The sequence below is a fragment of the Thunnus albacares genome, chromosome 22, assembly GCF_914725855.1.
Source record: "Thunnus albacares chromosome 22, fThuAlb1.1, whole genome shotgun sequence".
Lineage (NCBI taxonomy): Eukaryota > Metazoa > Chordata > Actinopteri > Scombriformes > Scombridae > Thunnus > Thunnus albacares.
The window spans coordinates 14,272,280-14,297,103 of record NC_058127.1 but is presented as its reverse complement, the minus strand read 5'-3'; the positions used below and the strand labels follow the sequence as shown (position 1 = coordinate 14,297,103).

Sequence of the window (24,824 nt, the reverse complement as noted above, 5' to 3'; positions counted from 1 at the left end):
AGCATCAGTGTTAGAGCAGCATGTTACTGTTGTAGCTGCTGGAGGTGGAGCTAGTTTGAACTACTTTATATACGGCTAGCTAGTTTAGTCCAGTGGTGCCCAACCTAGGGGTCGGGTCCTTCCAAAGGGTCACCAGATAAATCTGAGGGGTCATGAGATGATTGATGGGAGACGAAAGAAGAAAAAACAAAGTTCTGATAGACAAATCTGTTTTCAGTTTTTGGACTTTTTCTTTAATCTTTGATTTTTGGTGAAATATTGGATCATTTTAACATTTATTGAAATGAAACCATGTGAGAAGTTTAGAGGGAAAAATCACTATTTGGTGGAGCTGTTAACAACTCATAGACATCTGAAATGTGACCCCGACTACACACTGCTTTTTGTAAGACATCAAAAGCCAAAAAGATTGGAAACCACTGGTTTCATCTTTAACAATGTATTGTATTTTAAAAGCTTGTTATATTATGCATTGTGCCAAATCCTCATCTGAAAACTAAAGCTGTCAGATAAATATAGTGGAGTAGAAAGTGTTTCTGAAGTGTAGTGGAGTGGAAGTATATAGTAGCATCAAATGGAAAGTAAAAGTGAGTGAAAGTACCCCAAAATTGTACTTACAGTACTTGAGTAAATATACTTAGCTACACCACTGATGATAACTTCACAGAAATGCTCAGAATATATTTAAAAGATGTTCCCCAGAAGTTTTTAATTAGAATTTTTTGTGCGTGATTTTGTTATTATAATTGTTATTTTCCCGGAGTGCGCATGCGTAGTTTTAAACCATCAACGGTTGGCTGTGGTGGGAGCTCCCCGCTGTCAGCTGGTTGTTTGCTGCACTGACCTTCGACTTTATGACGGCGGACCGCATGTTTCTCCAGACAAATATCGACAGACCGGGAGTGAGTAGAGTTAATATCATCCGAGAGAAGCTTTAAGTTGACTGTGAACGCTTTAAATGATGTTCAGACGGCTTTTTTCAAAACGCTACAACATTTACGTGACAGCCTTCTTCTGTGAGTAACGTTATTCTTTAAGATTTCCGTTATGAAACGGTTAACAATAATAATAATAATACAGTACAGCGTACAGTAAACGTTATCATAAGCTAACTAACACTGCTTTAGCAAAAACCTTGAGAACAACAGCTAAAGAGCAATAATAAAATATCTGAATTACAGCGGCACAACCAATATATCACCTGTGTTTTTCTTACTCTGTCATTACAGCTGTGTGTGGCGGCTAGTGCGCATGCGCCAAGTGGAGGCTGCGTCATTTACGTGGAGTTATGATTTGAAGAGGCCACATGCACAGCTTCCAGTGCGCGTTCACGTTTGCCTAATTGCCCACTACTGTGTAATTAATACTGAGTGAAGCTGACTGACTGTCTTCATGAGGCTGCAGCAGCTTGGAGCAAAGCCAGGAGCGGCACGTGTTTGCAGGTGTGTTTGTTTATGGCAGGACCATGTAATCGGTATGTTTATGATTTGGCTGCAGCTAAGGATTATTTTCATTGTCAGTTTATCTGTTGATTGTCTCCTCGATTAATCAATTTAGTCAACCCAAAGATATTCAATAAAATCTTCACATCTGAGAAGCCGGAACAAGAGAATTTTGGCAGTTTTACCTAAGTAATGACTCTATGATTAATCAATTATTAAAATAGGTGGCAATTAACATTCTGTCATTGTATAATTGATCAATCGACTAATAGTGGCAGATCTAAACTACTTGATCAAGCATCTCCATATTAATTGATGGGAAAATCATTGTGTAGAGTACAAATGTGAATTTATCCAAGATAGGCCTTTTGTCTTTGGTACCGCACACTCAAAACTAATTAAATGTTTTATTACAGACATAAATAACACAGAAGATCAGAGCAAGTATAAACATTAAACCAGGTGTAAAAGTTTTTTTTAATTAAATAAGCTCAGCTTGGATTACTTATTAGCTTTTCTATGAACAATTCTGATTTGGAAAAGCTTCTTACTATTGGAATTACATTATGTATAAATCACAAAATTCAAAATTAATCATATTCAGATAAACAAAGAACAGGATGATGATAAGTTGATCAAATGGTTAACAGTTTTGATAATGGATTCATCATATAATGCATTTATAAATGAAAAATGTCAAATATTTGGAATGAAAGCTTCTCAAAATATGAGGATCTGCGGCTTTTTCTCTGTCTTATATAATTGTGAATTGAACATCTCCGGGTTTTAGACTGTTGATCAGATATAACAAGCACTTTGATTATGTTCTGGGTTTGCTGTGATGGCCATTTTTCACTATTTCTGACATTTTATCTACAAAACTACAAATGAATTCTATGAATCAATAAAAAAAGAGCATGTTGCAGCCCCAGTTTTGATCAGGAAACAATACTTGATGTCTCACGTTGCATGTGACATTGATTCTAATGTAAAACCTTTATTATCTTGCAGCTTTTGGCTCACTTAAATCTGGTGCTTCTGACCTCCCTGCACCTCTCCGTCAGCAGGTAGGTTTCAGATCTGTAGCCTTTTCAGTAACTATTCAGCACATGTTGAAACACAGATGCTTTAATTTTCCTCCTTATCAGTCAGTTTTTCTCACTTCTGATAGGTTTGTTTTCAGTCTTTCAGTGCTTGTGGGTTTAAGTGTGTTGGCTGCAAATTCCTGTAATTCCTGCAGCACTTGAGCGAGTGGCATTAGGTGAAGAATGGATCAGGTCACTGTGCTGTGCTTCTTGTTGCTTCGAGTTATTTTTGAGCAACAGAGGGTAAAACAAAAATAGTCTAAATTATTGTTTGCTTTGACATATTACACTCGTGACAAGAGTACTGTTACCATTAGTTAAGAATACTCAGGTTGGTTATTTTTACTCTTTTCTAGGAAATCAAACAGAACAAGCTGACAGCTGACAGGAAGACAACCAAAGTGAAAATGGGGGAATTCTTCTAGAAATTCTGATCATAGTAGTTCAGAGAAAGTTAATAATTGCAGCTCCTGTAGCTGAAAGAGAGGAACTTAAAGATTGCAGCTGTTCCTTTTTCAAGGGAAAAGTGAACGTACCATGTGAGCTTTTTACTGTCAGCAGCACAAAATGTTGAGGAGTATTTTTCCTCTTTAAAATAAACACTAATGATCCAAGTGTTGCTGTGGTGATGCAATAAAAAATGTGGTTTTCTGGGTTTTAAATAAGCAGTAGAATGGAGATACCAGCTTAAAGGTTATTTACAATTTCTACATGTTTTTTTAAAAACATATCTGTGCAGCTTTGACATGTGTGTGAGTGCATGGATACTTGAACTCTTGTTTATTTGCACAAAATTCTGGATGTTGAGAAACATGTGTTTACATCATAGTCAGACTTCATACATACAAAGTCCAGGTTTAGAGAGAACATACAAAGGTGCACCATACTTTGTAAATCATTCATAAAGATCTAAATGGCATTGCATTATGGCCTATATATGATCGAGTGTCATATTACCGCATTGATTACTACTTCAATGCAGAAATAAACCATTTGACACCGTTAAATGACAAAGTGAAGAAGAACAAAACTCATTCAAAAACTTGTGAAATATTGAAGACAAAAAAAGATAAGTTTTATTTTCTGTGTCACTTTCAGCTCATTGATCCATGTCTATGAAAAGCAGGAAAGAGAAATCAAGAGAAAACTGTTTAAGGCTCTTTGTTGTCCTTCAGTATTGAACAAGCAAATATTTTCACATAGCTGATCCATCAACACTTGTTTAGCAGTCATTGTCAGAGTTCACCTCTCACCTATATCTCGTTCTCAAACGAAGGGCAGCTTGTTAAGCAGCCCGGTCAAACTGACACGGCACGACCAGGGAATTTATTGTCTTGTGAGGAGTTAATGATTACGGCTATTGACAACCGCAGAGAGGATCTGATTCTTCACACGCACTTTAAGAAAGAGAGCTATCACTTCCATTTCCTCTTCCCTGAGACTTCATGTCCTTTACTTCCTTTGTCCTCTAACAACCCTCCTCAATCTGCTTACACACTGACTTCTGTTTCCTTTCATTTTTACTGATAAATCTCTTTTAGTCATGACCAGCCTGGAGCCCAAAGCAGAGAGCCGGAGTGATGAAGCCGAGGGCCCTGACGGAGGCTGGGGCTGGGTGCTGGTCGGGGCCCTGTTTGTCAGCACCAGCCTTGTGTTCGGCCTGATGCGTAGCTTGGGGATCTTTTTTGTGGAGTTTGTCCAGTACTTCGAGGAGAGCGCTCAGGCCATCTCCTGGATCTCTTCAACAGGCCTGGCGGCACAGCAGTTCTTCAGTGAGTCATTATGTGTGTTAAAGTATGAACGTGCTGTTTGTTATTACAGCTGCGACTAACAATTGTTTCAGCAAGGGATTCATCTGTTGGTTATTTTTTTTATGAATGCTCTAATCATGCAGTCTATAAAAATGTCAAAAAAAGACCATCAAAGTTTGTCAGAGCCCAAGCTGACGTCTTCAAATTGCTTTTTTTGTTTGACCAACACATTTGAAAGCCCAAATATATTAAATTTTTGATGTAAAAGCAGCAAATCCTCACATTTTAGACTCTTGTTTTGCTAGATAAATGACTTACAGTCAACTTTTTAAATGGTTGCAGATTAATTTTCCGCTGATTGACTCATAATTTAACACACTAATTGTTTCAGCGGTATTTGTTATTCCATTATCCAAGTAAAACCCATTATCTCGCGTCTTCTCTCTTATTAAATCCATATTAATCACACAGGAAGAGAAACAGTGTTATGCGGATTGTGACAGAAGGGCTGTGACTCATTAACTACTTAACAAGCAATCGGTTTGTAATGACTGACTGGGTCATTTATGACTGAACTTAATGAACTTCCGAAATGTTTTCAAGGATATCAAATACACCAGGCTGACTTTTGGGGAAAATGTGGAGGAAAAAAAACTGCACAAAGTATCTACAAATTTTCATTTGATGGTATTGTGCAGCCATGAACAACATATTTCTCTCACTGTAAACATCATATTGCTTCAGTGAAGAGATTAAACAGGCTGATATCAGACATATAATGATGATGCCAGATGAGGAAACTGCATGATGGATGGAAGGTTTTAGCGTTAGCGTTCTCATTTCTAGTTTTAGTAAAAAGAACACAGACGAAGATAAAAACAAAGCTGTTTGTTAGTTGACTGCAAACATTTGGACTAACAGAGATGCGTGTGTTTGTTTCGCAGGTCCTCTGGGTGCCGCTCTGTGTAACGCATATGATGCCCGAGTGGTGGTGATGACGGGCGGCTGTCTCGCTGGGCTCGGCCTCGTACTCGCCTCGCAGGCCACCTGTCTTGTTCACCTCTACCTCACTATGGGTGTAATTTCAGGTAACGTGCCTGCCGTGTAGTTCCTGTTCCTTCGGGGATAACTGGATTACATCTCCGTCTTCTGTCCTCCAGGTTTGGGTTGGGGGCTGGTCTTCACTCCCATGGTGGCCACAGTCATGGCTAACTTCAAACGGCGGCGGACCCTGGCTTTGGGACTGGCGTTCTCCAGCATCGGCCTCTCCTCCTTCGCTTTCAACCCGCTCTTCCAGCTGCTGGTGGAGGTGTACGCCTGGCGAGGGGCCCTGCTGATTCTGGGGGGCCTGAGCCTCAACATTGTACCCTGCGGGGCTCTCATCCGTCCAAAGCGACACTCCAAAGCCCCAGCAAAGGTGAGACCAAACTCTCCTGTCTTCATCTATTGTACCACATCATATATGTACAGCAGGGGAGCTGGATTCAATAAATGATGTCAAAGGAAAAGATAAAACTGTTGCTGACAGATAAAAAAATACCTCATGAAGTAAAATGGTACAACTGGTTTATGACATCATCAAGTCATTACTTAATGTCACTACTTTCAGACATGACGTCATTCTCTTACTTTGTACGTTCTTGTCACACGTGTTGTCTGCTGTATTGAGTAGGATAAATACCTTTTATCTTAGGAAATAAGTGGTTAAGATGAAGCTCGGCATTTCCTCTCCTGCAGGTGGATTCAGAGAGCAAGTTGTCATGTGCTGCAGCGCTGCACCGAGTCTCCTCATACCTGGAGCTGTCGCTGCTCTGCGAGAGGCCTTACGTCACCTACACCATGGCCATCACTCTCCTTAACGTCGGCTACTTCGTGCCATATTTCCACCTGGTGGCCCACAGCCGCCAAGCAGGCTTCTCAGAGTACCAGGCTGCTTTTGTCATGTCAGCTGCCGGCGCTACGGACATTTTTGGCCGCATAGTGTCGGGCTGGTTCTCAGACCTGGGTCACTTTCGGCTGATCCATTTGCTGAGCTTATGGACGACGCTGGCGGGGGTGTTTATCATGCTCCTGCCTGTGAGCTCCTTGTACGGTTCCTACTACGCCCTGGTGGTGATCAGCCTCCTCTACGGCTTCTGCTCTGGAGCGTTGACCTCCGTGGTCTTTGCGGCGGTGCCGTTGGTTGTGGGTGTCGAGCGCATGATGGGAGCCCTCGGGCTGCTGCAGCTCATTGAGAGCGGTGCAGGACTGCTGGGGACACCTCTGTCAGGTAGGACTAGTACAAAAAGTCAAGACTGACTTAATAAATCACGCGGTTCAAGGACGGAGTTTGCTAATTTGATTGCACATTGAGTTAATATATCTTTCCATTGAGGATCATGTCACCTTTTTTCCATGTTATCTAAAGTGACCTAAATCAGGCCGTAAACACAAGTTAACACACTGAAGCTAAAAGTAGTCAAACATTAATTGGAGTAATCAGGGTCAACCTCACTGTTACCCTTTCCTCTTGTTGTTTTTTTTTTTTTTTTAAGTTTTTTAAGTCTTAGATCCCCATTGCCAACCTTATCACACAGAGAGGGTCAGAACACCCAAATATAATAATATAATAAATAAAAACAAAGTATTTTCTCACTAACCTGGATTGGTATTCAGTCATGCAGATAGATTTGGTTTTATTTATTGAGGTTTTCTGTGAGATTCCTGCTTCCACCCCAACACAACGGAGGTGAATATTATTTAGTTTGTGGTGCTCAAGCATTAAAAATACCAAAAAAAAAAAAAATCAACAGCAACATGTTTTTACGGAATCAATGTCCCTGTCATGCTGGACAATCCACAAAACACACTCGCTGCAGTTTCAGTTGTCAACAGTAGTTCCAATAAAAGTCGACAATGGTCACGTCTCTCGCCTTTGGAAGATAAAAAATGTTCAGTCTGTCCATCCTGTACTTTATGTGTCATTTTGATTTATTAATAAATCTCACTAAACTGAATAGTGATAGCCTCACTAGCATCAGAGCGCTCCTCTTCATTCATTGCTGCCAAATAAATCAGATATTCTCGGACATTTTCACAGCAGATATTTGGTCACAGGTGGAGCTAGTTACAGCAATTAGTGATGCTGTTAGTTACAGCTGTGTTTGACAGACAGATGAAAATGTCTGCTGTAAAAAAAAGTCCATTTTCACTCCAATCTTCTCTTTGGTCATGTGAAATCTCAAAGACAGAAGTCTCTAAGCCGGGGCAAATTAAACCTGGGTCAACTGACCCTTAATCTTGTTTAACCATTTAAAGATGTCACAGTAATAAGACTTTAAAAGCTTCTTAAAAACATGATTCTGCATGAACACAAATTACAGTAAAGCCACTGTTATCTACTACTATTTCTTCTTGTTTACATTACGATGAGTGTTTTCTTTATCACCATGAGACCAACTATGTGCACCTCAGTTATTTCCCTTAAGTGGATCAGTTTCATTTGATTGTTTGGATTTCTTACTTATTATGTAACATCTTTATGAGCTTTTATTTGTGTGTTCTGTGTTTTAAGGTGAATCTTTTCTCTTCTATCTCTAGGGTTGCTCAAAGACATCACAGGCAACTACATCGCCTCCTTCATAGTAGCGGGGTCTTTCCTCATCCTCGGCACCTTGACCATGGCCACTCTGCCTCACTACTTCTCCTGCACGGATCCGCCGCCTCCGCAAAGACGTTCCCTTGACAACAAAAATAAGGCTCTACATTCAGAGATGGAACAGATGAACAGTTTGCCTTCTGACACGAATCATAGAGGAGCCGAATGGTCTGAAAGGTGAAATAATTTGGATCAATAAGCTACAAGACTGTGTAAGTTAAGAGTTAAGAACCTTGTTGGTACTCTTCAGTTCAGACCTGAAGACGCCAGCAGTAAGTTTGCTGTCACATTAAGTCGCTGAAAGGCTACATGTTTGCATCATACCTCCGTCCCAGAAGTAAAGACCGAAGCTTACTGTGAAAACTCGGTTACAGATTGTAACCTCAGTTTAATATTTAGGCCAGCGCCGCCTGCCTTAAAGAAGACTCTGGACATTTAAACGTGTTATTTACAACGTGCAGATCTGTGGTTGCTTTACACGCACAATGAGATGACATACAAGATAGGAAAAGAGATGTTTTACTTCTGTTGTATTATTACACAAACTATTAAGTTTGCACATATTTGACTCAAGAGCCAAGAAGCAAAAAAAGAGTTTTATAATCTTTGAATGTAAAATGTGAATCTGACTCTTAGTAGTATATTTTAAATGTTACCTACATAATTAATCTTTAACTATCCTCTTTATATATAAATTCAATTAATGAAGCACTAATGACATTTAACTATGGATGAATTAAGTCGTCCAAATGATTCTTGGTCTTAACACAACTGTGTGATTTGTGTGGCTGCAGATTTATGGATTCAAGAGAGAGAATTTCTTAATAATTAGCAGCACCGCTCTGCTCGCTGTTAACACTGATTCATTATGAGCACGGCAGCAGCTCTTAAAAAAAAAAAACAAAAAAAAACAAGAGCTGCTCACACCGACACTGTTCTCCCTCTCAGACTCAGGAATTTCTCCTCCAAACAGGAATAAGAGACTGTTGTTTCTCAAGTGCATTTTTCTGATGGCACAATAATGATGTGTGCCAAAACACTTTGTACTTTTGTAAACCATAAACCAAGACTGCCTTTGTAAACAGATATTTGGCTTTTTAGAACAGCTGAATGAACAACAGGTTTGCAGGGTTACTGTGACCTGTTGGTTACTGGTCCACTAATTTCTCTGTGGGCGTCCTGGCAAAGCAAAAGGCTCTTGATTGAATATTTTACTTCATCCTGCTGGCAGCTACTGAAGAGTAAGAGCTTCAGTAATTGTTGACATTCGTCTTAACCAGCTACGTGTTTCCTGGGAGATTCAAAGCTGTGACCTTCTAGTCTTAAACCTACCACTCTCAAACTTAAAATGTGATATTTTGCACTTTATCTACAATAAAAGAGAAGTGTATTTTGTTTTATTGTGTCCATGTGTCTTTTGTAGCAGCATCACTGTCGACTTTTTGCCGAGAAGCTTCATCACTCTGGTTGGAAGAACACATGATGGCGCCCTCTGCTGAGGATTTGACAGTAAAACACACTGTACTGTCATAAAGATGTATCTAGACTTGTAATTTACGTCTGTTTCTGAATGTATGATGTAAAAGTTTGGCATGTAAACACACATAAGAGTAAGTTTTGTATTGCATTTTATTTGATCGTGATACAAATCTAAAGTACCTCACAGTTTGGACAAAATAGCCATGAAACTATGTCTAAAAACGTCCTGAATTTAAAAGTCTGTGTACATTACAATTTGATAGAAGACATTTGGCATAAAAGCTGACGCATTGCATCAATTATGTCCATTTCCAATTAATATTTTGACTTTATTTTCATTTAACAAGTAAACAGATATGGCAAAGGAATGAAATAAAATTAAAAAAAACACTTAAAAAGAAACAGATTTACCGGATTTAATTAGTAAATTTTTGGCAGAGTAATGGTGTTCCCCTCTGCTAGACATAAAGAAACCTCATGCTGATCTCATAAAGCCGTTCCAGTGTTTCCACTTGGACACAATTGTTCTGCTCTTGACGTGTTCGCACAAAGAATTCACTGTTCATCCCGCTCTGAAGTCAACACCAGCTGAGCTATGACTGAACATGTGGGCAGGTAGCCAGGGAAAATGTGTGTGTGTGTGTGTGTGTGTGTCTGCATGCATTGTACATTTGTACATGTGTGTAAATATGTAAGACTGAGAGGTGCTGGGAGGTGCTGAAATGTGCGGCGGTGTGAAGAGGCGGCAAGGCAGCAGCTGTTTTTAGTTTTTGGGGTCTGCGCTGCGGCGTTTGAGCTTCTCGGGGTTGTTCGAGGCCATGTGTGAAAAGTCTCTAAAGATGTCGTGGTAGGTTTCATCACCTGAAAAAAGACCAGAGAAGAAGAAATTAGCCTATAGGCTTGAAGTTTTCAGGAGCATTAGTAGCCAAAAAAGTTGCTGAGTTTAAGAGTCCATTGTCGAATTAATGCCATCTTTTCTGGATTTTCATTTCTTGGCTAAATGTCCTTGTTGTGCTGGATTCCCTCTGAACACATCCTTTATTTTAATGCGACACAGCTGCGTTCGAACCATAACATCTTACATCAAAAGCTGCATAATTTCATGGAGGACACATTCAATTTTTTTTAACTATTTCCTGAACACATGGTAGAGTTGTAGCCCTAAAGCCAGAAGCATGCAACTGAACAACTAAACACATACATAACAGCATGCACATGCACTTTACCTCTTAGTTTGCAGTAGGTGGCACACTGCACAAGCAGTTGAGACCAGCTGGAACATCTCAGCGGGCGGAAGGCAAAGACACATGAGTGCACACAAAGACACACAATGATAAAGCACAGCACGTCATTTACTGACCAGCAGTGTGGAGTGGTTTCAAAGCAGACGAAAAAAAAAGCGTCACGTTTCCATTCCATCACGAGTGAAACACAGCTTACACAAGAAACTTCACAGAAAAAAGCCTTGATACGGACTGGAGGTCAGTCATGACGGAATGGACTTTGCAGCTTGAAAAGGAGCCAAATGACAAAATGCAAACAAAACCCACAGTTAACCTTAAGCTCAAGGGCTACAGTATAAATCCTGATGAATACAAACACGTAATTTATAACAGTGAAAAGGTTTTAACTGCGTCACTATTCACAGAATAGTAGGAGTCCTGGAGAACCAAACCCAGTACTGAATTTAGCTTACATAACTGGACTGAAAAGGACAAAACCATTAAAAAAACGTGATAAAGCCAGCACACTGTACTGTACAGACTGTAGATTTTAAAAAAAACCCAAATATACAATATATCAGCTACAAATACAGACCTGAACATCTGTTATATATATACAAATATATACATTTTTATAAACCTTGGTTGTACAACAGCAACACCCACTTGTAGCAGTCTCTATTGACAAGGTATTTTGGAGAGTGTGTGGGTTTCAAAGTGCAGAATGACTGTGCGTTTGTAATTCAAAAGTGCAATGTGGCTTTGTAGAAGAATGTCTCTTCTTTGTTACGCGAGACATTGTCCTGTCTTCAGTGATCGATGCGTCTGTGTTTAGTTGTGTCCTTGGTAAATCTGCCTTTTACACTGTCGTACCCTGTCTTCTACTTAATTCAGTTCTTTCTGGGTTTTTATGCTTTCTCCTTTTTTTATTTTTACATCACATTACACCACAATATTCTGCATGTTTTAATGATATAAAACATTGCATAAAAACATCAAAACACTGCAAAATCAGTGTTTTGTGATGCTCAACAACTTGACAAACTCTTTCATTTTAGCTTACAACCAAAAACAAGTCCAATCCAGTCTCACTTTTCTGATTCTTATCCCTACTAATCATTTTGCCCCCCTAGAGCCCAGCCACTTATATGGTTCTTTAAAGCCTGGAGGCTCTTCCTGGTGTGGGCCAGCCCACTTCCCGTCCCGCCTGATAATCCCCCCAATCCCTGCCCCCCTGAGTGACCTGATTGGGCAAAACCGTCCATCTCCCGCATCTCCTTGTTCATTTTGGCAATCCGCAGCCTGAAAGAAGAGAAGAGAGAAGATCAGTTGGGGAAAATAAAGCTGCTGTTCGTCTCTGGTTTACGTGTCACATCGTCGGAGGTTTCTCCTGTCTCGGACACTTACAAAGTGACGATGTCGGCGTTGGCGTTGTCCACGGCGATGGTTATGGGGTCTTTCTCATTCTTGTCTCTGGCGTTGTAGTCGGCTCCTCGCTTCAAGAAGAGACAGACCAACCTGGTGACGCAAAAAGACACATAAAGGGAGTGAGCACTGACACACAAGCAAAACCCTGATCACCTGGCGGCCGGGTGCTGTGAAGAAGTAGCATCTTTAAATATTGGAGAGCAGATTCAAGAAATCTGTGTAAAATCTTTTGTACTGTTCTTATATGCATTATAAAAATAAACTAAAACAAAGAAAATAGGACAAATCATGTTCCAAACTGCACTGCAGAATTGCCAAATGAGATTAGAGCCACATTCTGCCTCATTTTCTGATAAGATAAGCTTTGCAGGTACATGTAGGACTCAGTTAAATAGGCTCCATGTTATCTGCATTTACTTTCTTTTAAACAATTTGCCAAATAAATATCCCTGTTCATGCACACTGAGCAACTACTAGCAGCCTATAGATCAACTACAAACACTTCTGTAATACATTAAGGTAGAAGACATCCAAAGAACTTTGTGATCCCAAACCTAATCCCTCACTGCCTGCTGTATATGGCACTCACTGATATTTTCCCACTATATCCCAAAACAGAAATATAATTTGGGCAAATGGGTGAATGTGTGACGTCTCTGAGTCCTCTGCGTCGTTGCAGTGGATGTTTTATTGATTTAGCTTCTCTGTTAATGGTGTTGGGCTCTGTGCCTGAAGACTTAAACAGATTTTCTTTGAGTGTGTGTGTGTGTGTGTGTGTGTGTGTGTGTGTAGAAAAGTCATCTGTTTATTTGTCTGCACTTGTTATAGAAACTGACCTGTGTTGAAGCTAAAAATTAAATTTTCCACAGATGAGTTTTGGATTTTTATGCAGTCTGTGTTTAATTAGCTTTGTATGTCTTGCATTTGCATAGCATAGATTGAAGCCTTGCTTTCCAGTTTCTTGCTTGTTTGGATGTGTTTCCTGTGTGAGAGACCTGCGTATGACTCCTGCTTGTATGTGTAACTGTGTGTGTGTGTTTGTGTGTGTGTGTGTTTTCCTTGTACCCTGTGTGACCCAGGATGGTGGCGTGGTGCAGCGGTCCTCTCCCGTTGCTGTCCACCTGGTTGACGTTGGCGCCGTTCTGCAGCAGGAACTCGCAGGCTGCCAGGGCGTTCTGCTCAGGACACACAAGAACACGGGAGTAGATTTTTTTATCCACTGACGATCTACACGATGCAATCTAAACCTTTCCCTACTATCACCTTGTCCAAACAGGTTATAACAGCAACACAGAAAGTATAAAGCCCCACTAGTGGCTCCTAAAGGCTGGATTAAAGTGTTATTCTTAGTGTCTTTCCAGGGGCCGTACTAAAAATGTAAAGTGTATCTTGAGGGTTTATCCCCCTGCTAACATGAATGCTCATCAAATTTAATGGCAATTTTAATACATCTTGAGTGTACAGATGACATTTGGGCCTGAGGATGGTGCAACAGGAAAGCGTCCAAAATGGAAACAGTTTGTCCTCTGAGGAGTGAGACTGTGTTCGGTAAATTTTATGACAAATTGCTCATCAGATCTTTAGTTTTTTACTTGTGTGCTAGTGGAAAATTTGGCCTGATATTGGTGTTAGAGGAAAGAACGAAATCTTTAGGATTCATCCTCTCAAGATCTTGAATATTCACAACTCATTTCATGTAAATCCAGCCATTTGTTTTTGTGATACCTTGTCATGGATCAACATGTAACTCAAGTTTTGACCTGATGGTGGCGCTAGAGAGCAATCTAAAAGTTTTCCTCACCGCTGAGACGGCCTGTATCAGCGGCGTGCTGGACGCCTCGGCCACGTTGACCCAGTTGACGTCGGCTCCGTGGGCCAACGCGTCTGCCATGACGGGGAAGTTCTGCAGGGCTGCCGAGCGGTACAGCAGCGCCCCGGGGTGAAGGCCGCTCAGATCCTCCTCTTCCTCATCCACATCTGAGGGGAGCAGAGGGTTTTACTTCCCTTTTAATATGACGCTTTTCAAAATGTTCTGGATGGATAGTCCACGTTAAACACCCCGTATATGTTTGTCTGTTCAGACGTGTGCACCAGTGTGTGTTTTGTCTCACCTTTGTGGAACCCTGTATTGTTCTTTTGGACGAGGTCACTGGGGCTCAGCCCTGAGAAAGAGAGACAGAGAGAGGCAGAGTGTGTGTGAGAGGGAGGTATGATTACTGGTTTATCCTGCTGACTGCCACAACAACAGCACATACACACACACACAATACAGCACACTAGGCCCTTAGGATTAGCAATTTTTGCTGGATCACCAACTTTGAGGATTGCTTCTGTGTGTGTGTGTGTTTCTGTTTTGTTGACATCAGCAGGAGTGAGCGAACTCCACAACAAGCAAGCACCCTGCTGAGCTGTTAGACTTTTAAAAGCCCGCAGATTTCCAAGGCATCATCTATCAGTCCCGATTCTTAGATCTGAGGGTTTACCTGTGACTCGAGGCAACGTGGCTCGGTTCGGTTTGGGTTTGAGCGGCGGTTTCTCTGTGGTCCGTTCCTGCGTGGCCGCCCGGTTCCTCCTGGCGCTAGATCGCCTCAGCAGGGGGTTCCTGCCGGTCTCCGGCAGCTTTTGGATAAACTTCTTCTCCACGTACTTTGATCTAATCCACGACTCCTTGTCTCCTCTAAGTGACAGAGATGAGAGAGATTAAGAGACACAAACAGGGAGAACATTTTTCTCTACATGCAGTAGATTTCTGGCTTTACTTGTTTCCTGCTTGGCTCCACAACTTGCTTGTGCAGCTGTGACACAAGAATGCTTAACAGATGTCCCTGCTGCGCTTAGTGTCTTTAAATGAAGTAATGAAATCAGTTTAAAAGAGGGTCTATTAAAGCCTCAAAGTGCGTCCTTCTCTTCGGTATTTAATTACAGCACAAAAGCAAGCTTTCTACAGCTTTAAAAGAAACATTTAAGACCATGTTTATCAGCTATATACTGTGCTGGAAGGCATTTGATCTGTCAGTATGTGAGTGAAAAAAAAATCCTCAAATTAAAAGCATAAACATGGCGAAAAACCATAATATTTCAAAATGGCGTAAGACACTAATATAAACCGAGACAGAACAAGTGTGAAAGTTCATGATGCAGAAAGCATGCAGGTTTCCGGAGGACACTTCAGTCACAAAATTAACCATTCGTACCATTTGTACCTGCGCCACTTCCTGTTCCTGCTGCGACACGACACAAAGGAGAGAAAAGGAAGTCAAAAACTACGTCTAAAAATAAGAGAGTTGTAAGCGTCTGATATAATCATCTGAAAACCACATAGGATGCCCTTTTAAAACTCGATCTACTGATCTCAAGACATATAATCCTTTTCAAAGATGAAGGGAGCTGGAGACGAACCGGTCACACTCAGGGATGCGGCAAGTTCACGATCGAATGTACCGATATACCATGAACAGGAACAATTATACCTTTATCTAGTAGCATCAATATAACCACAGGAGGAGATGAAGAGTGTATTTAACATGTTGGATCATCAGCTCGATAAATCATGCTATAAAATATTTATCTATTGCCACAGTATGGAGGACCAAACCTGACTTATTTGCATGCAGGCAAATAAGTAAAATGTCTGAATTCATTGACATATTAATTAATTATTAAAATGCACAAAGATATTTAAAACTTTATCTATAAATGTGTATAAACAGCTTTAGTTTTTCCATCAGCAAGATTTTTCCCAGCAGTAAACTTTGATACCTTTAAGAAGGTGAGAACATTTTTCTGCTGATATGCACTTTCAGCAGGTCTCTGTCAACCAAACCACGGTGGGTTCTCCACTCTGCAGTTTCCCATCTATGGCAGACCATCTCGTTTTTGACTACTTGTGCCTACTAATCCAGTTTCTCTTTGTGCAACATAAGCAACAAGCAAAACTTACATCTAATTCACACAAAACAACACAACCACTGATTTCAGTACAATCAAGACGGCCTCAAAATTAGCATAGCATAGCATCATTCATCTGTATCAAGGTAAATATTACAAATAAAGCCACATTGCAAGAGAAAATACATTGAGTTGACTATAAAAGAAAGAAATATATATGTGGAATAATTTAATTTACAAACATTTGTGCATGTTCTTTCTTTTTTCTTTTTCTCTTTCATTTTCAAATAAGTCTGGTTCATTCCTCTATAGTGGAAACAATCTAGATAAGTTATCTGCTTTTTCAAAGTTTGGGAGACTTATGAGAGGAAAGAAAAGAAAAAGAAATGATCCGGCAGAAGTCGACATATCCTGACTTTAGTCCCCAGTACGTATGTGTCAAACTCCGAAAATGCTGGATCCTACATTTTCCATAATGCAACTTCTCCTGCCTGTTGAACACCCATGAACCACAGTTTCCAACACAAGCTTTCTGTTAAAAATGTGAAGCCTCAAAGTCCAAACTGAGACACCCCTGATGTCATCAGCACATTTATTTTCTCCTCCAGAGCCTCAGAAAACATTACACAACTGTTTTCACACACTGAGCAGAACGCCCAATGACAAGTGAACTGAACTTGACACGTAAAAGCAGCAGAGTGCCCCTTCACTGTGTGTATGTTGGGAGAGTGTTTATACCTGGGACTGGAGGGGTTGGGCTTCTTGATGGTGATCTCATCAATCCGAGCCTCGTAGATCCTGTTGATTACTGTGTTGCCTAATTCACACATCAACTAAAGATAGCAAAGAGATAAAAAAAAAATATATCTATATCAGCGCTAATTTCTGTTTTTTGGAGAGCCATTTAAAGTTAATTATTCCCTGTTGCCTTGATAAGTGATTATTCTCACTGGAACATTTTATTAATACATAAAAAAAAACAATAATGAAGTTGTGCAGCTGATGTAGTTAACAAGTTAAATTACCTTAATGAGCTCCGGCTCCCAGGAGTCAAGAGTGAGGGAGCGTACTTTGGAGAAATGAACTCCCAGGCTCCTGTTAAGAGAGGGAAACCATTAAAGCTCAGGTTTCAAGCAGAGTGTGTGTGTGTATGTGTGTGTGAGAGTGTGTGTGTACCTGTGTATTCCTGAGCAGACGATACAGAGAGTGATGCCCAGGTTGATGGAGGCCCAGTCAGGACCGGGCTCTCCACAGTCGCAGCACTGCCTGTTCCCAGGGATGGCCTGAACCTCGTCCAGCGCTTTGCAGCCCTCTTTCTCCTGATCCGCCGCTCCTCCTCCACCTCCCCCTAAAGTGCTTGTAGACATCGAGCTGCAGCGCTGTCTCTGAAAATCGCACACACACACACACGAACAAATACGGGAATTAGGAGACGCACAAAGGCCCACCACTTCCTCTGCATCTTCTCGGATTAAACTCCCACTGAAAAATGCAGATATAGAGGATAATGTGTGTGTGTAGGTGTGTATTCTCACTGGGCTGTGTGGGTCTTCTCTGTGCTCCTGAAAGGCTGAGGCGATGCTGTTTTGGACGGCGCTGATCCACGCCTGCTGCTGCCTTTCCGAGTCGGCCTGCAACAAACAGCACCTACACACGCGTGCACCAAACACACACACACACACACATGCTGTGAACACTTAATTTCTCAGTGCTGCTAATCCACACACTCACCACCAGCGCACAAACACATGTATCTACACAAGACTGCATGAGCATGTTCGCCCACGGAAGACTCACTTTGATGGGGAGACCACTTCAAAACAGAATCGTCTTTCATTTTCAGTGCTGGGCTTGACGGTGCAAAGACGCAAGTCCTCTACCACAACTGTGGGTTGGTCCTGAGATAGACGCAGACAGGAAAAGCAAGCAGGTCATACTGTGCATAGACACATGTTTGTGTTTTCATAAATGTCTTGTCTGTGCTATGTTTGGCAATTCAAGCCTTTTAAGGCCTTCTTTAATAATAGTAACGGGTTACATTTATACAGCGCTTTATCTTGATGCTCACCACACATCAGCTTTGAGGTGGAGAAGGAGGAAATCAGTGACTTAGTTACACTAGGGGGGGGATGATTAGGTTGCCAGATGGAGAAAGCCTGGTTGGGAATTTTGCCAGGATCACAGTGAGTCATGACCTCTGTTTAACATCTCATCCAAAGGACAGTATCTCCTACTGCAGTGTCCCCGTCACTGCACTGGGGTATTAGGATTTAATAGGATCAGAGGGAAGACTGCCCCCTACTGGCCTACCAACACCACTTCTAGCAGCAACTTAGTTTTTCCTAGGAGATCTCTCATCCAAGAAGTGCTAACCAAGCCCACACCTGCTTAGCTTCAATCATTCAGCAGAAACAGGGTACATGTTGGTATGGCTGCTGACAAACAACATGCTTGTAAAACAGACACATTTATGTTTAATTTACCTTGAATTTCTTTTGATACACCAGCTGATTTTTCTGAATTGAAAACCAGCGCCTGAAGTAGAGAAAGAAGATGAAAAGGAACGATTGGTTTAGCCTAAAGAGTCATTGTCGCACCAGCAAAGAAAGAAAAGACAATTACTGGACACACACAGCACTCCAGTATAGAAACTGGAGTCTTTTTAGTGATCTAGGCATGAAAGTACAGAGCTGCTGCATTCCAGTGAGAGACGTTTCCTACATAAACCTGTACCTGCTCCAGGTCTTGAAGGCGTTGCTGGCTCTCTTGTAGAGGTAACCCTCCATGGCGATCCCATTAGCTGCGTCAGCGCTGAAATCCATGATTGAGTCATCATAGGAAACATCCTAGGAATGTTTTGAGGAAGAGAAGTCACTGTTTGTCACTGAAATCACAGGACTTCAAAACTTTAGTTGAAGATACAGCAAAGCATCTTCGTTAAGGCCTGTTTTTTAACTTTAAAACATTTTTCTCTTTGGGAAGTATAAATATTTAATTGAAGTATTTGTTTAAATGTTTTAAACTTATTACCTTTTTCTTGATTGCAGCGTGTCTTTGCTCCATGTCCCTCTTCTCCCTGGCAGAGTTCAGGACAAAGTGTGTGTGCTGTTAAAACAGAAAAAGAGACACAAATATTGATTTTAAAATTATGCACATTATTCCGCTCATAATAACTCTTCAGCTCCTTTCAAGCTGCATAACCAACATCAGCAGCTTTTTAAAAGATTGCTTTTGGGGCTTTTTGCCTTTAATTGACAGACTTTAAATACAGGAAGGACGGGGAGAGAGAGGAGAGCAACATGCAGCACAAGTCCTCTGGCTGGGGGTTGAACTGTGGACGTTGCGGTTATGTGGTATGCACCTTTAAAGCTCTAATGGATAATCTATTGAGCTTTCTCAAACAACCGCCACTTATTTATCATCTCACTCAAACACACTTCAGCCGGCCGAATACAAACAATGAAGCTTAAAACTCAGTCCAACAATGGCAATATGACTTTATCTCAGCTGGTTCTAAGCTCTTACACGAACCATCTCTTAACCAAATATTCTATATGGAAATCCCAAATAATATCAGTAAAAAAATGTGAATTTAAATGTATTTGGTGAGAGAGAAAAGTTTGAAAAAGAGACAGGAAGTACGGCTCAAAGTATGAGAAAAGCAAGAGAAAAGAAGAAGTTTACAGGAAAGGATATTTAGAAGAAGCTTGCCATTGAAGACAAGCGTCCTTGAAAACCTGTAAAAGAGTAATTGCATAGGTCATATATTTCTCTTTCTCCTACTCTTTTTTCTCTGTTGTATTTTCTGGCTACGCACTACACTGAGGGATGACTTTCCCCGCTTTCCTTTTCCTTTCCTTTACAATATTTTGCCTCTGTGAGAAAAAGAAAAATGGAGAAAGATAAACAGGCTCTAGGAAGGTCATCACTCCTGCAAACTTTGCTTTTCAGGAAACAGGAAATAGGAAGTGTTGAACCTCTTCCTACTTCCTGCGCCATACTGAGTAACAGCACTGTTGGTTTCTCTTGTAGAGACTTTATTAAGTATCTTATTCCTCAGTGTCTCTCTATCTCCTCTGCTTCTTGTTGCAATCATTTCTTGTTGAAACAGGAAGTGCTTTATTGTGGTTTGATTCAGCCAGTGAACACTTATGAAATGAATTTCCTGTCACGCATTCTTTTCATTTATCAGTAACACGCTAATACTGCTGATGTGCAGCGTTGACGATGCAAAAATGTTCTCCCTTTTCCAATGACTGAAAGGCACGCACATACCAACACACACACACACACACAGCCATGTGAAATATTTCCTGTTGTTGCTCACTCTTTCCTGTCACAATGAAAGTGTGATGTCACCTTGTGACTTCTCTGCTCCGCCCCCAGGAACATGACAGGAACTGGCCTGATGCGGTTTACTTTACTTTTACTTTGGGTCTCATCAGTAAAAAAGGTACCATGTAGTTTATTGTACACAAACATGGTTTTGTTTATATTTAAAATATCTTACCAACAGCCAACTACAATCCATTTCCGGACTCATAAAAACCTCTGCAAAGCATTTTTTAAAATGTCAACTGATGTAAAATGATCACTGACTTTTCCTGTCAACATAAATTGCCTCTGAGATTTCAGTGTGTGACCCTTAATGATGGAATTGGCGACATGCAATCCCTCATCACAAGTTGCATGTGTATATGAATTGTGAGCAAAACTCTCAGATTGTTCCATCGGGATAATTGTTTTTGGAGGCCAGAAGAAGGCACGCAATTCAACATGTCACAAGAAAAACTGCCACCTGTAGTCAGAACTCTTCGGGCTAAAAGGAAAACTATCTGATAGGGTTGAAATCTCCACAACAGCTTCTAAACGGACCTTCTTATGGTGTCATTGTTTTAGGTTTTAGGTGAGATGCTTTAGGTCAGAGAGCAACGGGACTGTTGGTTAAAACAAATTCATATAAATCTTTATTTTGCCTTTGCAGCTGGACATCTTCACCTGTTGTGTCTCTTTTTGCTGCTTTTCAAAGACCTTCCTCTCACTTCCCACTGCTACAATCTAACGTAAATCTCTGAAATCTGCGTTTCATCACATTGTGCTGACAGTAATACATTTCTTTGATCGGAGGGTTTTTCAACAGAATTCAGATTTGCTTAAAAGATGAGTTTGAAATATACTTATTTGCTGTCTTGCTGAGAAGTAGATGAGAAAATTGATACCGATCTTCACTTTAAGTATGAAGCTACAATCTGGAGGTGATTAGCCTAGCTTAGCATAAAGACTGGAAGCAGGGGGAAACAGTTAGCCTAGCATTTACAAGCACAAATTATGTATATTTCTGAACTTAGCTAGTTGCTTCCCCCTGCATCTGGTTTTCATGCTAAGCTAAGCTAATCGGCTCCTGGCTCCAACTCCATACTTAACGCACAGGTATGAGAGTGATATTGAACTTCTCATGTAAATCTCCGCAAGGAAGTGAATGACCATATTTTCCCAAATGAGTAACTAGTTTAAAAATGTTGTTAATGGTCGATTTTTGTGTTGCCTCTTTTATTATTATTATTATTATTCCACATCTGATGAATCATGTCAGCTTATAGCTAAGAATAAGATCCAGTTAATTATCACAGTTCTGTTGCAACCATATAATTAGGACACTGAGATGCAGATACTTTGACATATCTTGTAGACATGTCGAAGCTACTAGCTGTCTCTTTAGGCTGCAAATAACGACAATCAGGATTTTTCCTTCTCTCAAACTCTTTCCAAGCACTTCACATGAGTCAGTTGTTGTTGTCTCTCTTTTTCCTGTCCAGCTGTTATTTATTTGTGCAGAGTCGATTCTGTCAACGAGCACAATGTCGGCTCTTTAGATGACTGCTGGAAGATTTGTAACAAAGGAAATTATATCAGTCAGGCTCAAGTGGACAATTACCTCCTCAGTGATTTTTCGTCGATACTCGTCCAGTTCTGACAGAGACTGGTGGCCACGTTGGAAGAAGTTGGCCTGAGCTTCCATCAGCGACAACATCTGACAGGAAGCATGAGAGAGATTTCATTATTTTCAGCAAGATATCGTCAGCAAAATTAACCAAAAACAATGTCCCGGAGACATTTTAAAGATTTCTACTTATTCATGAAAACAAGAACTTTGAACTTTAAATAGGTCAACATGAACTCACTGCCATCATAATGTCTGTCTTCTTCTTGGCCTCAATGACATTAATCTGAAACAAAAAGGAAGCAGCAGTGGTTAGAGACGCTGGTCATGTTTCCATAACCAAAAAACTCACTGGCCAGCTCAGCCTCTGGGAGCCACAACCACAAGTCTGGAAAGAAGCCTCGAGGCAAACCTGTTATCATTCAAAATAGCAAAAGCACAACTATAATCAGACATGCTGTCCTATATTTAATCCAGGCTGTTTCTGGTACCTGGATGCATCAGTTACACGACTTATTTTTCCCTTCAGAGCTTTGATATTGTTGATTAGCCTGATGGAAACTCTGTGAGCCTCTTTTGGCTGATGAGTACATGTTTCTAAATGTGTGCGTTTGCTATGCGACAAGGCTGTTCTTAAGCACTCCATGAAACAAATCAAGGTTATTGAATTAGTAGCTCAAAGGATACATGAATGTAAAACAGGCACGTATTAAATTTCTCCTTCTCTTAACATCCTTTCTCACCTCCAAGACATAGTCCAGGGCCTCAGACCTGAAGGTCTTGCGTGCATTGAGCAGAGCGTTGCTCGCCTCCTCCACTTCGTGCTGTTTCCCCCGCGGGGCCTGAGCGTTTCTTGACAGCGCCCCCTCCAGACATTCGCTGCTGCGCTCGAACTCCTTGCGCACGTCCTTGAACCGACGCACATCTCTGGCGGACAGGAACAGAAGACACAACACACAATTGGAAGTTTTTGTGAATTTGAGAGTTTAAAGAGAGTACTCGGAGATGCACAATAAGTAGTGTCAGCTGTTTTAAAGTGAAGGACAGGTTCCTCTTGAAGGTTTGGTCACATGTTCTAGTTTAGGGTCAGTGCAAGATCCCTCTCATATACCTCGCACCATGACTTATAGTTAATTAAATGTTAAGTAATTATAACTTTATTATATGATACACACTGTCTAGTTCCAGCTCTAATTCAATTAATCATTGAATGTAATAATTTATTCAACATCTTAATGTATTTTTTAATCTATCTTCTTCTATCTGTTAGCATTTTTTGTTCTGTTTATTTTTGTCTCTGAAGATTCAGTTGTGTATGCATATTATACGTTATGTGTATTATTATTTTCTCATTATTTCTTTGTTTTCTCATATTATAAATTGTGGTTTCCATGATGTGTTGACAAACTATAAGGGTGGAGGACAAATTCAATTGTTATACTAAGTATTGTTTATCTGTTTTGTTGTGTGCTACATTGTTTAAACCCAATAAAAGCTGCTTAAAAAAAAATAGCGTCTGCTTTCATCTGGCAGCTCATCTGGTTAAAATCCAGCTAATGACATGTCACACATCCTTCTCTCTCTCTCATCTAATCTACCGTATCATTCCCACTAATAACAGCAGATTGCAAGACAAAGTATGAGGAGAGGGAGCATGAAGGATTATAAGCCTCTAATATTTTTTTCATGTGGTGTGCTAATGGTTGGCAGACGCGTATGGAAGTGAGTCAGAGTCAGACTCAGAGAGAAATCAAATGCCGGTGGGAGAGAGGCACCGAAAAACAAAACAAAACAAAAGGATTAGATGAAACAAACATGGAAAACGGCCAAAGCAGCTCACTCACTCCTTCACAAAGTTCTGTAGCTTCGTCTTGACTGCCTTCTGTGTGATCTCAATCACTTCCTAAAAGGGAGATAAAGACGGAGACAAGGGGAGGAAGGGAGGCAGGCGGGTACAAATTTATTACAGTGAGCACAGATATCTGCTAAATGTCAAACGAGATGTGATCGACAGTGTGCTGCCGCCTCTTTTGACCACATACGGCGGCTGATAAGTGCCGTGACTGGAAATGGAGACTGTGGTGCAAAGATGGTAAAGGCCTGGACAGACTCACCCCCTGGGCCTCCAAGATGAGAGACAGCTTTTTGGAAAATTTCTCCAAACACTCCTGCAGGACAGACATCTTAGATATTAGACTCTGTGTTTCATCAAATCTTAACAATTTTGTGGTGTTTCTGCATTATAGCCGTCTCTGATCAGTGCAGATTGTGATCACGGATACTATTCTAATCTCATTTAAATTCAAAAACCTTAAATATTGAGGCATAAACATCCTAACAATTGCTATTTTGGATCGATCAGATAAAACTGACACCTTTCTGATTGCCTTCAAAGTAAACATGACACAATCTGAGTGAAAATGACGCTACACGAGAGATAACAGGAGTGTATAAATAACTCCCTGATGACAGGTATGTCAGCATGCTCCTCTCACCCCTATCATGCTGTCACCGGCGCACTGGTGTCCCATCTCCTTCAGGCCGTTGACGAAGCTCTTGCTGGTCTGGCAGTAGTTCTTGCCTGCCTCCAGCATGGCCTGGCATTGCTTCACGAGCTGGACGCAACAAACACGCAACAAACACGGTCAAAATACTTAACTTCAACAGGAAGCACTTGAGGTCACAAATGAATATTCATAATCAGTATAACGGTGAGTAATTTCAGGAGTCTGTAAAACTGTTCTGTTCATTGATTCAAGCTACCAATCAGTCTATACTGGATAAGTTGCATAAGAATTCATTCATTTGACTCTATGTGTGTTGGAAGCACTGTGATTGGCCCACCCATGGCTATATGTATGCTGTGTGACTATGAACAAACTTAAAGGACGCGTTCACAACTTTTCAAGTTTGTCTTAAAACAACAGTTAGGAAATTAACGTTTCTTGCA

At 40.8% G+C, this 24,824-nt stretch overlaps 2 protein-coding genes across 4 annotated transcripts in view; one reads left to right on the top strand and one right to left on the bottom strand.

Moving 5' to 3' along the window:
• Positions 1-766: 766 nt before the first annotated feature.
• slc16a13 (solute carrier family 16 member 13) lies at positions 767-9,310 on the top strand. 2 transcript variants are annotated; one of them, XM_044340540.1, is made up of 8 exons: positions 767-902; positions 1,230-1,442; positions 2,454-2,509; positions 4,069-4,299; positions 5,223-5,366; positions 5,439-5,695; positions 6,016-6,547; positions 7,858-9,310. In XM_044340540.1, exons 4-8 carry the CDS (start codon positions 4,071-4,073, stop codon positions 8,094-8,096), a joined length of 1,401 nt encoding a protein of 466 aa, XP_044196475.1. In that variant the 5' UTR covers positions 767-902; positions 1,230-1,442; positions 2,454-2,509; positions 4,069-4,070; the 3' UTR covers positions 8,097-9,310. The 2 variants fall into 2 exon arrangements, with proteins under 2 accessions (XP_044196475.1, XP_044196476.1); XM_044340541.1 differs by having other exon boundaries at positions 767-1,016.
• Positions 9,311-9,526: 216 nt separating this feature from the next.
• acap1 (ArfGAP with coiled-coil, ankyrin repeat and PH domains 1) overlaps positions 9,527-24,824 on the bottom strand; it is a 27,733-nt gene continuing 12,435 nt past the window's right edge. For both annotated transcript variants that reach the window (XM_044340535.1, XM_044340534.1), the window contains exons 3-23: positions 24,370-24,489; positions 23,989-24,042; positions 23,719-23,777; positions 22,618-22,801; positions 22,116-22,160; positions 21,869-21,964; positions 18,964-19,038; positions 18,667-18,779; positions 18,417-18,468; positions 17,731-17,831; positions 17,469-17,580; positions 17,110-17,318; positions 16,959-17,028; positions 16,672-16,766; positions 14,529-14,722; positions 14,157-14,207; positions 13,847-14,022; positions 13,111-13,220; positions 12,025-12,135; positions 11,861-11,919; positions 9,527-10,255 (exon numbers count right to left, since the gene is read on the bottom strand). In XM_044340535.1, the coding sequence (XP_044196470.1) occupies positions 10,158-10,255; positions 11,861-11,919; positions 12,025-12,135; positions 13,111-13,220; positions 13,847-14,022; positions 14,157-14,207; positions 14,529-14,722; positions 16,672-16,766; positions 16,959-17,028; positions 17,110-17,318; positions 17,469-17,580; positions 17,731-17,831; positions 18,417-18,468; positions 18,667-18,779; positions 18,964-19,038; positions 21,869-21,964; positions 22,116-22,160; positions 22,618-22,801; positions 23,719-23,777; positions 23,989-24,042; positions 24,370-24,468 (2,163 nt within the window). In that variant the 5' untranslated portion in view covers positions 24,469-24,489 and the 3' untranslated portion in view covers positions 9,527-10,157. The remainder of the gene's footprint in view (positions 10,256-11,860; positions 11,920-12,024; positions 12,136-13,110; positions 13,221-13,846; positions 14,023-14,156; positions 14,208-14,528; positions 14,723-16,671; positions 16,767-16,958; positions 17,029-17,109; positions 17,319-17,468; positions 17,581-17,730; positions 17,832-18,416; positions 18,469-18,666; positions 18,780-18,963; positions 19,039-21,868; positions 21,965-22,115; positions 22,161-22,617; positions 22,802-23,718; positions 23,778-23,988; positions 24,043-24,369; positions 24,490-24,824) is intronic.

Coding starts and splice junctions, on each gene's coding strand:
- slc16a13 (XM_044340540.1), top strand. CDS start 4,071: ATGACCAGCCTGGAGCCCAAAGCAGAGAGCCGGAGTGATGAAGCCGAG. Junction 4,300..5,222: donor GGCGGCACAGCAGTTCTTCA/GTGAGTCATTAT, acceptor TTTGTTTCGCAG/GTCCTCTGGGTGCCGCTCTG. Junction 5,696..6,015: donor ACTCCAAAGCCCCAGCAAAG/GTGAGACCAAAC, acceptor CCTCTCCTGCAG/GTGGATTCAGAGAGCAAGTT.